Raw genomic sequence first — 14,046 nt, forward strand, 5'->3', positions numbered from 1 at the left:
GCATGCTCCCTCTTCAACATGGTGCCCCTTTGAGCATATTAAAAATGGCTATCATATTTTTTCTCTGTCTTATCCAAGTTAAACATTCCCAGTTGCCTAGGTCATTCTTCAAAGGATTTGGTTTCCTTTGCCTCCTTGATTGCCCTCCTCTGACCATGGCCTAGCTAATCAGCCTATGAATCTCCTTTGAGGAGAGAAAGTAGGGTATAAATAAACACAATAATAATAACATCCTTTTTGAATTGTGCCCACAAGTGGACGCATAATTCTAGGTGAGATCTGGCCAAAGCTGAATTAGGGTAGTACCATTATATCCATTGACCTGGACACTATGCTTGTGCTGATTTTCAGTTTTGCCAGTTATTTTGAATTGTGATCCTGTTCCTAGACTTCATTCGCCTATATCTTTTGGACCTCAAGTCTCAGGAGGCCAAACCAGCTTGGAGCTGAAGTCCAAAACACCTAGAAGACCATCATTTGGGAGCCATTGCTCTAGTATTAGCAACTCCCCTCCCCAAATTTAGTGTCATCTCTGCTAGTCACTTGTGAATGAAAAGGAACCATTGATGTATTTTGATCAGTAAAAACTATTTAACAATAACACCATCTACACCACATTTGAAAAGTTGATCTTAATATCACGGGGGAGCTTTACTAAAAAACAAGACACAACATTCAGTGCCATTCCTTTGCTCAAACAAGCTTGGCTTAAAAGAAAAAAAGTTAAGATTAGTCTGTCCTGACTTGTTTTTGAGAAACCCAAGCTGGTTTAGTAATCACATTATTCATTTCTAAGTGCGCACAGGCTGTCAGTTTAATTTCCTCTGTCGTCAGGTTGACTGGATGCCTCTAATTTGCTATGGGAAAATAGCACTGAGATGCCATTTGAAACGGTCTGTAATGAACAGTTCTCAAATAATGAAACCTTATAAACAGCCAAATAAGTTTTGGACACAAGCAACTGTTGGTCTTTTGTTTAGGCTTGTAAACTTAACCAGACTGGAAATTTGTTTGTTTTAATACATATATGTGTGTGTGAGTTTTGGCTGCAGTGGCATGTTGCTCATTCTGCTTTTCATTGTACCACTTTTTTGTTGTCACTAGCAACCTCCTTTGTTATTGGAGTTCTTTTGTGAAGTAACAGAAAGGCACGGCCAAAAGAGCCCTGCTCACTGTATGGGCGTGCAGGTGGCATTAAGAGGAATTTTTCTGAAATGGCACGTAACAGGAGGTAACTGCTTTCAAAATTAAAAGTCCTGTGCAAAAGAAACTGATAAGAGTGTTTTAGCTACTGATTTGAAACATTTCCATCATGAATCACAATGCTTTGGAGTAGTGTTTGCCCTTTGAAATTGCTAGTGATACTCGTTCTAGACCAGAAGACTGCCAGGGTCTAAGGACCCAAATGTGTTTCCTTTTGGCTGGGGGTGGTGACCAGATTACCCACCCCTGCCGATTGGGCATTGGGATTATCTCCCCCCCCCCCTTTTAACCCTTACCTTGGGTGTGTGTGTGTGTGTGTGTGTATGCCACAATGAAACTAAAGAACTTGGGATAGGGGAGGGGGAATTTTCCCTCCAAAACTCTTAAACCTTATTTTTCAGCCCTAGGAAGGTAACTTGGGGGATTTTCTTTTTAAATGCGGGGGGGGGGGGGGGGGGAGGCTGGCATTGCCATCCTCTTCTCCAGGCTGCCTTAGCCTGGGGAGGAGAAGGGATGACCGTGGGGACTGCCTGCTGGGATTCCAAATAGAGATACCTGCAGAGATCCGGATTTTTTAATAAGGTCTACTACTACTGGGAACTCATGTGGTTATACTGATCTACCATTGGTCAGTGACAGCCTGTGGAGTTTTCAGTGCCTTCAGCAAGGTGCCAGGTATCAACTGGAGAGATTGGTTCTCTTCGCCTCCGGCCTGAATACCTTAGGCATTGGGCGCTCCAGAGAAACTGAGCAAGGGAATCTTTCATCTACTCTTCGTCTACAGAATCATCTATGAGCAATGACTTCAAGAACAATCAGTTACCTCCAAACTTTTAAATATGGAATTTGTTGTGGGGAAATCAAGATAGTGTCTGGGAGATAGGCCCAAGACCAATTAATAAAATGTTTGCTTCTCTAAAGTAACAGCGTGGACTCTGAACTGCTGAACAATAGCTTTCTTAAAATGTACTTTCAGGAATGCTAAAAAGCAAAAATAAAGCTGGCTTCTGCAACCGGCTTCTTGAAATAACAATATAGCTAAAATGAGTTGCGTTTGCTTTTTGCTATTGCATAGGTCAGTAATGGAACGGAACCTCTGCCCATATGATCTTTGAGTCCTGTCCACTGGTTTTGACTGCCTAAGATCTAAAAAATGGTCCATAGTATTAAGAACTTGGAGAGAACTGCTAAGAGCCTTCTGCCCATGCTTTCCCTGTGAAACAAGGGGTTATAAATACATTGTGAAGGCAAACACATTTAATTCCATCTTAAGTCTTTATTGCATTATTAGTATTTCATAGGTGCTTTAGAAACAATCTATATTTTCTGCTGAAGTATAGCGAAGGCACATTCATTTATACATTGCTTTAAAAAAGTCTTCCTTGGGGACACTTTTTAAGTTGCTGACCTGTTCAGCTTTGACTACATACAAATCTAGAGGGAATTTTAAGTGAAACTTCCAGAGTAGGTAGATCCACAAGACTTAAGTGTTCAGAAAAGTAATTTGTTTTTAGAGATCAAATGTACAAATGTCAAGTACAAAGTTAAATACAAATAGATCTTTTTGGTAATTTATAAACAAAGGTATGACTGCACATTCTCAAGAGTTGCAGCATTTTGAGAACATTTTAGGTCATAACATTTTCTGGCACTTAATCTATGCAAAATATTTAGTTGCCATAATTTCTGTAAGCCCCATTATAAATGTTCTTTTCTCTCATCCCAACTTGACAAACGACCATAAAAATTATGTGATGAACAATGGTGCAAATTTGATTCCACAAAAGACCTGTTAAATAAGATTATTACACATGGTTCTCCTAAAACAAACTAGTTACTTTAGGAAGAATTTGATGAACACCTCTGAAGCAATAAAGTGTGGCAAGTGTCACAAACTCGTACAGGCTTTGGATAAGATGGAAGTGCCAGTTCATTGCTGGAACACGTGTTGCAAAAGATGTGTCCACAGTTTCGACAATGGTGCTGTAAAATGAAATATCAAACTTTTACAATCACTAAGGACATGCTTTTCACTTAAGAATGAAGACGTTTCTGATAACTTAAGGGATGCGTCACAGGAGGTTGCTAGATTTCTGAAGCTCTTAATTCCTTGTAATTCGTAATTGGGTGGTCACATTGCTCTTGGTGGCTTTAATGTGTGCATAACGAGAGTTTATAAGTGTGTAAATTATTTTTATTGTTACTTGGAGACTGCTGACAAATTAGGTGCTGTAGGCTATATTGCAGAGAAAGGTACTGGAAAAACCATCTGAGCATTTCTTGCATAAGAAACCCCTATGAAATGTATGGAATTGCCAAAAGTTGTCAGGTGACTTGAAAGGTACGTACACACATACACACACAAATACACAGAAGGTTGTATGCAGTGCTTCCTTACACAATAGCAACTGACAGTCCAAACAGACAGTGACTGCTTGCAAGGGATGCTGAATAGGGTTCGTACATGCCCAATGCCCTCTCTTGGACCTTTGCCATTCTCAGCCTGGCTTCATAGACCTGCAACAACTCCAGCTTCCTTACACTTAAGAGTAACCAAATGAAGACTACTTGCTGTGAATTAAGACATTTATGCCCGCTTTAAAATGGTTTTACGTTATTATTTTGAGTACTGGAGAGCTTACAAAGTATTTTTGTGACATCAGAGTTATAATAGAAGGTATTCTACCACAGATGCTAGTTCATTTGGCTAGAATAGCTGAAATCTAAAAATAATGACCACAACAAATGAAGGAAGGACGTTGAATGGAGGACCCACTAATCTTAAAGGTTTTTTTTTTAATATTGACCCTTTAAATGCTACTATGTCTCTTGATTGAGAAGAAGAAAGAAGTGGAAGAGATTTCATACTGCACTGGAGATAAAGGTGAATGACAAACCCATCAGAATAAAGGTTCAATTCAAAATCCATGTATGACTCTAGAGCAGGCACTTTACTAATTGGATCTGATATATTGTTGCTGGTCCCTTGGTTTTGTAAAATGCTAGAAATGTCTTGATATACACATCCTATAATTTGCAGACTGAAGGGAGCTCCTGTATATTAATATAGTTACAGAAGCCTTCTCCAGAGTCCCCTTTCTTTCTGTAATTTACATTTTGCAATTACTGGATCTGACAAACTGCCCTCAAAAGGACACACAATGCCAAGTCTTGGTTGTTTCAGCCTCAGATGCAGACCTAGTGAGAAATACATACCAGTTCCTGTAACACACCTCACAACTGAACTGGGATGCTGCACTACTGACCCCACCCACCCAAAAGCCACATAATGTCTGTTTTCTCAAGTGAATTTAGGCTTTACAGATGGCCTTGACATTGTTTTGTAACACTGAAACATTGTTACTGGCATTACCTTTCTTCTTGAGATGGAGAACTCTTTCTCACACTGCTTACAGTGGGTTGCTTCATCATCTTTAAGCCAAGTGTGGCCCTAATATTGAAGCAAAAGGAAAATTACTATTGAAGTATTGAGAGGACTGAAACTTTGTTTCAAGGTCTCACACACAAAGTCAAACCACAAGCAGGAACAATAATATCTAGCTCACAAACACATTCAGGGAACTGATCTGAGGTTGCAGCCACTTTTACACTGGCCTGGAAATGGGAGTTACTTCTAGGGAAACAATCAAAATCACAGGAGAGACGAGTCCAACTCCCTGCCATGCAGGAAAAGCACAATCAAAGCACCCTAACAGATGATGTTTTTCATTCTGTTTAAACCCTCCAAAGGAGCCTCCACCACCAGGCAGAGTTCCACTGTTGAACAGCTCTTACACTCAGGAAGTTCTTCCTAATGTTCAGGTGGAATCTCTTTTCCTATAATTTGAACCCATTGCTCTGAGTTCTAGTCTCCAGGGCAACAGAAAACAAGCCTGCTCCCTCTGGGCAAGATCATATTGTTATTCATATAACTGACAATGGTCATTTAGCTAAAAGCATGTCACACTTAGAGGTCAGACAAGATCAGAGTGTCCTAATATCTTGGAAAGAATTTTGATGGTGCTGCACTTTGGAAGATGCAGCCAGGGTGTGTAACGGCTGCGTGTTGGACTAGGACCGGAGATCTTGGTTCAAATCCTTGCTCAACCACAGGGAAGTGACGTGATTTCCTGTCATAATTTTGAGAAGGACTGCAGAGGAAAACATGGCTATTTTGGTTAATTTAGGATTGTGCACTGCTTGGGGGGGGGGGGGGATGAAGGAAGGGGACTTTTGTGTGTTTTCATATGTTGAGGGGCTTTCTACACAATGTGGGGGCACAAATGGCAGGAAAACTGTGCCAGTGTTTTTAAGGGAATTTGTAGGAGCGATGTGGAGCCTAAAGGAGTCCCATGTGGCCCATGAGCTGCAATTTGTCCATCTCTTCAGAGTGATTGTTAAAGCTGTGATACCTTTAATGCCTTGTTTACTTCTTTAATATCTTCCATCTTAAGTTTGGATCTAGGGGGGGAAAAACAATATTTCACAATTACATAGAACTTTGAAAGCTAATGTAACATTATCTTGTGATTCTTACAAAGATATACTGCTATATATGGTTAATGCCATCCTACACAGGAGGTGAAGAGGGAGCAGGTAAATGAGACTACAAAAGAATAGCTAAAAAGAAAACATGTTATAAGTTTATGACATAGGCAAGATTGAACTCAAACAATTCCTAATTTATAGAGCCCTCTCTGGTATGAGGAATGCCTCATAACTCTTTGCAATTATCAAATGGTTAATGATTTTCATTACATACTGGGGTATTAGCGCTGAACCTGGAGACCCAGGTATTGGCGGAGACCAGGAGGGCTTTGCATAATTAAAACTTGTGTGCCAACTTCGCCTATTCCTTGAGAAACCAGATCTGGCCATGGTGGGACATGGCTTAGTTACAGCCCATCTGGATTACTATAATGTGCACTACGTGGGACTGCTTCTGAAGAGTGCTCGGAAATTTTAGCTGGTCCAAAGAGCTGCATCCAGACTGCTCACTGGGGCTGGCTACAGGGAGCAGACAACCCCCTGTTGCAGCAGCTCCACTGCCTGCCAGTCTGTTATTGGGCACAATTCAAAGCGCTGATTATGACTTTTAAAGTCCTAGATGGATCAGGTCCAGGCTATTTGGCTGACCTCATCCCCTTGTACAAACCTGCCCAGGCCCTGAGATCTTCAGGAGAGGCCCTTCTCTCAGTCCCACCTCCATCAAAAGGTCAGTTGGTGGGAACAAGAGAGTGGGCTTCCTTGGTGGCTGTCCTGCGACTCTGGAACTCCCTGCCCAGGAAAGCCAGAATGGCGAAAACCTTTTTATTCAGCAGGCTTTTAAAGAAGGTATTTAAGATTTACTGTGGTTTTCACTTTGATTATCAGGACAGTAAATAAAGAACAACATTCAAAAACAGATGAATTCCAGACAAGAAACCATCAGGGCCAGCTAACACCTCCCAACAAATGATACCCCCAGGCAGGAAGAAGCCAGACCTTCAAGCTGCAAGGCCATTAAATGCTAATCAAGGTTGCTAATTGCAACATTCACACCTTCCTCAAGCAGACAGGAGTTCTTTCTCCCACCCTGGACATTCTGCAGATACATAAACCCCACTTGCCTAGTTTCCAACAAACTTCACAACCTCTGAAGATGCCTGCCATAGATGTGGGCAAAACGTTAGGAAAGAATACTTCTGGAACATGCAGCCTGGAAAATTCACAGCAACCCAGTGATTCCGGCCCTGAAAGCCTTCGATAAAACTTTGATTATGTTTTGATGGATTTAAACTATTTTTTGTGCTGTTTGTGTTTAATTCTGTTTTAATTTTTGTATATTTGTAAATTTTAAACTCTGTGCTAATGCTTTTATGTCAAGCCACTTTGAGTCCCCTTTGGGACTCAAATACAAGTATAAATAAATATAATAATAACCACCCATTTAAAGGAAATATTGATACTAGGTCAAGTTAAAGGATCATCAAGATGTGTAGACTTTTGAAATCTCCAGACTGCTTCTTCAAGCAACATGCTAGAAATAACAAGTCAAATCACATGGACAAGTTGCAGACATTCAAATTGGGAAAGAGGAAATTTTCAGGTTTCATTTGCATAAATAGTGAGTGATTTCTCAATTTCTGAAAATAACATGGATTTCAGAATCAACAAACCATGCTTACTGGCTAAGATGAAGCCCCATTTCTTGAAGGGCCTGTTCTTGTTCTTCACAGGTCTTTTCTAACTGCTGCTTTTCTTCTTGCAGTTTTCTTAATTCCTATAAAACATATGCACACCACACATGAAATGCCATATATTGTTATTTGACAGACCTCCCTCTTCAGTGTCTTCTATTTTGGACTGGCTTTATAAGAACCAAAGAAAAATGGGGAGAGAAACTACCTGTGTAAAGGGAAACATTTCTTTTTGTTGTAAAGCCAACTAACACCAGGAAGATATTTGCACCGTAAGTTGCCCCTGGGGACTTTACCCCTTCTGTGGCCCTGATATGGTGGTTATGTAAAATACAGGTTTCCATCTCACTTACTTTTTTCAAGCCTTCCACTTGTTGTAGTTCTGTTTTTAGCAAAGTGGTGGTATCTTTCTCTTGATGCAGCTGCTGTTGCAGAGTCTGTCGCTGCTCTTTCTCAGATTTTAATTCTTTCTCAAGAGTTGAACTATTTTAGTTAAAAACCAACAAAAATGCCATACGTTAGACTGAAAGCTTGTTTCTGGAAAGTATGAACCTTTTGAGAAAATTCTGGAATAAGAAATGAGGGGTAGGTAGAGAATGCTCTTTTCCTGGGGTCACCAAAGAAGGATTTTGTATTTCTGTGTAGAACAGCACTTGCAATCCAGAGAGCTTCTTCAGGCATGTGCAAGAGCTGGTTTGGTGAGATTCTGGGTTATATTTTGCTTTAAAACAGACATTTGCACATCTTGAGCTATATTTTGCTTGAGCTGGATATTACAATGCTTTTATATTTCCTCTTAGTTTCAAGGCCTTTGTATATGACTATATGAAGAGAGGTGTGTTGCCGTTCAGAAGACACAAAGCCGAAGTGTCCTTATGTCTGGAAAACAACACTAATTGCAAGTCTAAAGTCCTAAAATCACATCATCCAATCCCATCTTTTACTATAAAACACAATTTACATGGGTCCTTTGTCAGGCAAGAATTGGATTCAGCTTTGTGGCTGATTGGTAAAATACACATTAGAAGACTTGGGAGAAAGCCTCTTAACCCTTCAATGTGCAAAATGAAACAGGAAAAAGAAAACATTTTGTTTATCGGTAACCTGTAGTTCTTTGTATAGTCATCCGTGAACTCAACAAATGGGTTACCTATACCAGCACAGGGCATTATTCAGAACTTTCCAGAGCTATTACCTAACTGTTTTGGAAGCAGCCCTGTCCACTCCTTGAGTGCCATACTAGCACATGTTCTACCAAAATCCTCAGTTTTATGGGTGCTGAAGAAGCACCCAAGGATCTAAGGAACACAAGACACAGTGAGGGGAAGATGGGTGGGTTGGGTGAATTCACAAATGACTAGAGGACAAGTTATAGGTAAGCAACCTGCCCTCTTCCTTCATGGTCTCTGTGACTCATCTTAATAGGAGACTAGTAAAGGTAAAGATTTCCCCTGACATTAAGTCTAGTCGTGTCCAACTCAATTTCTAAGCTGAAGAGCCAGTGTTGTCTGTAGACGCCTCCTAGGTCATGTGGCTGGCATGACTGCATGGAGTGCCGTTACCTTCCTACCAGAGCGGTACCTATTGATCTACTCACATTTGCATGTTTTCGAACTGCTAGGCTGGCAGAAACTGAGGGTAACAGTAGGAGTTCACCCTGCTACCTGAATTCAAACTGCTGACCTTTTGGTCAACAAGTTCAGCAGCTCAGCAGTTTAACCATAGGAGGAGGGAGTGCCATGCCACAGAAGGAAAAATAACAGCTTTCCCGAATGTAGCCTCCACTAAGCAGAGGAATTACACAGAAATAGTCTCTAAGACTCTGAAAAGGAAGCTAAACAATCAAAATGAAAGGTCAACACTACAGAAATATATGGAATGCAGAGATTGCATTCAATCAGTAGCAAGATTCTGGAAGAAAGCTGGAAGAACAACGACGTTCTGATTGAGATGGAAAACAGACACCACATTCAGTAGAAAGGAGATACCCAGATTCAGGACCACATTTGAGGCAGAAGATCTATCTATACCCATGGGATTTGCTTTGAGTGTTACATGTATTCCATCCTCTGCAGAACTCCTCTCCACCAGCGCAAGGGCTCCTTCCTCTGTCCTGGTACTCTGAATTATATTCTCAGTGGCTAATTTTCTATTTAAACAAGTAAAACCCACTTTAAAGACAGAGTGAAGACAAAAGAGTTTTAAATACCACTTGCTATCCAGCTGACTTAGTTGTTGCTTCAGGATCTCAATTCTGCTGCTTAGTTCCCTTTTCAGTTTGACGCTTTTCTCTTCTGCATCCCTCTTGGCCTTTTCTGCATGCTGAAGCCTAAAGAAGACACCAACACATACTGATTGTTTCGTAAAATCACAGTGGAAGCTGGAACGCTGTGGAACTAGGAAGATCACAAGTTAGACCAGCTCTATGGAAGAAGTTACCTGTCTTCCATTTGTTTCATAGAAGCAATCATTTGATTTGTTTTGCCTTCAAAGGATGATATTGCTTCTTTCTTCTGCTGTAAAGTAGTCTCTGTATTCTGGAGGGAAAGAATTCAAATATCACATGTCAAATAATTCCTTCAGGCTACAAAAATCAAACCATCTGAGGGCCCTGCTTGATAAGCATAAGAACAAAACCAGTCAGAAAGACAGTTTGCCAGGCCTTTCTTTCAGAAGCACATTTCCCTTCCAAAAAGGTAAATGTATAAAGTTGCCCTGCCTCTAAAATCTTATAATAGGTAATCTGATGGCAAGGGTAAAAGCACTGGCTTAGCTATGGGATGCACAAGAGAGACAAATGAGAGCATAGGAGCAACCCAGCAAATACAGTCTCAATCCAAACAATATGTTAATAGAACCCTAAAGGTTTAAGCCAAACTAGCTCCATCCTATTTCTAAATAAACACAACCTGGAAAAGAGCCTTCAAAATACTTCTAAGGCATTTCAGAGAAGAGCAAATTGTTGCCTCCTCATAATAGGCAAAGATGCATGCAGGCACTGTCTGAACAAACATTGATGCGACAGAGACTCTTACTTTTCTTAGAAAATCTGTCATCACCAAAGTGTCTTTAACAGACAACAAGCTTCCCTTTCAGCTTCTTGTCACTTTGTGCAAGTGAATATCTTTATATCCTACATGCATTATTGAGGTCAACAGGACATCAAGTGTAATTAAGGTGAAGTTTATGCAGGAAGCAGATGGGAGATGTCTGGACAAAATCCTGTTTTTGTATCTAACAGACTAACAAATCCCCAAGGTATTAAAGATGAGAAATTAACCACTGTACTATTGAATGAGATGACTATATACTAAACAGAGGAGAGGTTTTCATGCAGTGTTCGTACACTTTTTGGAATGAAAAATAATTACCAGGCCTGCACGCTTCTTTCTGTACTTGACCCTATTCCTCAAATACCACCTTTAGGATAACTTGGTTTGCTTAAAGCAGAATGTCCGAAATGGAAAGCTGGGTGCAGATGCAATCCTAGCTTAGTCATCTTAGGAGACATGAATCCAGACTTCTTGATCTTGGATGTAATGGGGGAGCCCCAATTTAAATGTTGCAAAAGCCAGCAGGTGAGAAAAGAGGAAGAAGTGTGTAGGTTGTGACACTAGCTCAAAGTGGGTTCAGAAGCTTGCCACATGACTTCCAGACTGGTCCCTGAATTGGAAATGCCAGAAGTCAAATTTCCCTGCCCCTAATAGGTCAAGTGACCTTGGGCAGGTGACTTGTCTTTGGTTCTTATGCAATAAGATGCTGCAAAGGCCACATAAATAAATGTATTTATTTATTTGCCATATTTATATCCCACCCTTCTCAACTCCACACAGAGGCACAATTTGATGCCATATATTACATACAATACATATCCAGCAAATAAAAAACATATACATTAAACCATCTGCTAAAAATATATCAACATTAAAATTATTAAAATTACATAATCCAATATCGTAGTCCAGGCCGTTCCAGTTTTTTTTTTGTCATGTCAGGAGTGACCTGAGAAACTGCAAGTCGCTTCTGGTGTGAGAGAATTTGCCGTCTGCAAGGACGTTGCCCAGGGGATGCCTGGATGATTTGATGTTTTATCATCCTTGTGGGAGGCTTCTCTCATGTCCCCACATGAGGAGCTGTAGTTGTTTGGGTCATCCTTTTTTCCCTTCTTGAAGATTGGGACCACATTGGCCCTCCTCCAATCTGCTGGAACTTCTCCCGTTCTCCAAGAACTCTCAAAGATGGTTGCCAATGGTTCCGAAATGACTTCCGCTAGTTCCTTCAATACTCTGGGGTGTAGTTGATCTGGCCCTGGGGACTTGAACTCATTAAGAGCAGCCAGGTAGTCGTCCAGGAATACCTGACCGCTCTTAATGAGTTCAAGTCCCCAGGGCCAGATCAAATACACCCCAGAGTATTGAAGGAACTAGCGGAAGTCATTTCGGAACCATTGGCAACCATCTTTGAGAGTTCTTGGAGAACGGGAGAAGTTCCAGCAGATTGGAGGAGGGCCAATGTGGTCCCAATCTTCAAGAAGGGAAAAAAGGATGACCCAAACAACTACCGTCCGGTCAGCCTCACGTCGATACCGGGCAAGATTTTGGAAAAGATTGTTAAGGAAGCGGTCTGCAAACACTTAGAAACAAATGCAGTCATCGCTAATAGTCAACATGGATTTATCAAAAACAAGTCATGCCAGACTAATCTGATCTCTTTCTTCGATAGAGTTACAAGCTGGGTAGATGCGGGGAATGCCGTGGATGTAGCGTACCTGGATTTCAGTAAGGCCTTCGACAAGGTCCCCCATGACCTTCTGGCAAGGAAACTAGTCCAATGTGGGCTAGGCAAAACTACGGTGAGGTGGATCTGTAATTGGTTAAGTGGACGAACACAGAGAGTGCTCACTAATGCTTCCTCCTCATCTTGGAAAGAAGTGACGAGTGGAGTGCTGCAGGGTTCCGTCCTGGGCCCGGTCCTGTTCAACATCTTTATTAATGACTTAGATGAAGGGCTAGAAGGCATGATCATCAAGTTTGCAGACGACACCAAATTGGGAGGGATAGCCAATAGTCCAGAGGACAGGAGCAGAATTCAAAACGATCTTGACAGATTAGAGAGATGGGCCAAAACTAACAAAATGAAGTTCAACAGTGACAAATGCAAGATACTCCACTTTGGCAGAAAAAATTAAATGCAAAGATACAGAATGGGGGACGCCTGGCTCGAGCGCAGTACGTGTGAAAAAGATCTTGGAGTCCTCGTGGATATCAAGTTAAACATGAGCCAACAATGTGATGTGGCGGCAAAAAAAGCCAATGGGATTTTGGCCTGCATCAATAGGAGCATAGTGTCTAGATCTAAGGAAGTAATGCTACCCCTCTATTCTGCTTTGGTTAGACCACATCTGGAATATTGTGTCCAATTCTGGGCACCACAATTCAAGAGAGATATTGACAAGCTGGAATGTGTCCAGAGGAGGGCGACTAAAATGATAAAGGGTCTGGAGAACAAGCCCTATGAGGAGCGGCTTAGGGAACTGGGCATGTTTAGCCTGAAGAAGAGAAGGCTGAGAGGAGATATGATAGCCATGTATAAATATGTGAGAGGAAGCCACAGGGAGGAGGGAGCAAGCTTGTTTTCTGCTTCCTTGGAGACTAGGACGCGGAACAATGGCTTCAAACTACAAGAGAGGAGATTCCATCTGAACATTAGGAAGAACTTCCTGACTGTGAGAGCCGTTCAGCAGTGGAACTCTCTGCCCCGGAGTGTGGTGGAGGCTCCTTCTTTGGAAGCTTTTAAGCAGAGGCTGGATGGCCATCTGTCAGGGGTGATTTGAATGCAATATTCCTGCTTCTTGGCAGGGGGTTGGACTGGATGGCCCATGAGGTCTCTTCCAACTCTTTGATTCTATGATTCTATGATTCGAACCTGCGACCTATTGGTCTTCAGGTCTGCCGCCACCGGGGGCTCCGCCGTTCCAGTTATCATTGCACCATTCCATGTTCACATATTGCACTAATCAATTATCCAAACGCTTGGTCCCACATCCAGGTTTTCAGTTTTTTCCTAAAGGTCAGCAGAGAGGGGGGATATCTGATGTCACTGAAGGAGAGCCGGGCCTTCCCAGATCTTAATCTCTGAGATGGTTCAAAGAGGGAGATACGTTCGGACAGGTAAGCTAATTATCCCAATGCATTATGCCCATTCAAAGTGTCAGGGATAGGAACATTAACTTGATACCCATACCTGAGATTTATTAAACATCTGCAAATTGATAGCTTTGACTTCTTCTAGCTGCTGACGAAGGGCAACTAAAGTGTCTTGCTTCTCATGAGTATCTTTCTCCAGCAGTTTCATGGCAATTTCCATTTCAGTTTTCATTCCAATTTGTAGCTCTAGCTCTTTCTCCAGCTCCTTAAAAATTCCAATGCAAAACTCAATGAACAAAACATTTCTGCTGTACAAAACATGAGCCAAGCTTCAGAATAAACAAGCCAAAGGAAGTTGCCTATCTGCAGATCATGGCCTAGTTCACCAATAGAAGTACAAAAGGTGGAATTCCAATATAGCATATTGACTAGGACTTTTGAGGCTCCCCTTCACCAAAATGATGTCCACTTACATGAGCCAAAGGGCTGCCTTGTCCATTTTAAAATTTTTCCCAAAT

General features: G+C 41.4%; 1 protein-coding gene across 3 annotated transcripts in view; it reads right to left on the minus strand.

The window, feature by feature from the left end:
* Positions 1-2,459: 2,459 nt before the first annotated feature.
* Positions 2,460-14,046, minus strand: part of RUFY1 (RUN and FYVE domain containing 1) — a 34,270-nt gene continuing 22,683 nt past the window's right edge. For all 3 annotated transcript variants that reach the window (XM_060765390.2, XM_060765392.2, XM_060765391.2), the window contains exons 11-18: positions 13,626-13,793; positions 9,822-9,919; positions 9,592-9,711; positions 7,736-7,865; positions 7,371-7,465; positions 5,616-5,664; positions 4,577-4,654; positions 2,460-3,186 (exon numbers count right to left, since the gene is read on the minus strand). In XM_060765390.2, coding sequence (XP_060621373.2) covers positions 3,043-3,186; positions 4,577-4,654; positions 5,616-5,664; positions 7,371-7,465; positions 7,736-7,865; positions 9,592-9,711; positions 9,822-9,919; positions 13,626-13,793 — 882 coding nt within the window. In that variant the 3' untranslated portion in view covers positions 2,460-3,042. The remainder of the gene's footprint in view (positions 3,187-4,576; positions 4,655-5,615; positions 5,665-7,370; positions 7,466-7,735; positions 7,866-9,591; positions 9,712-9,821; positions 9,920-13,625; positions 13,794-14,046) is intronic.

The sequence above is a fragment of the Anolis sagrei genome, chromosome 2, assembly GCF_037176765.1.
Source record: "Anolis sagrei isolate rAnoSag1 chromosome 2, rAnoSag1.mat, whole genome shotgun sequence".
NCBI lineage: Eukaryota > Metazoa > Chordata > Lepidosauria > Squamata > Dactyloidae > Anolis > Anolis sagrei.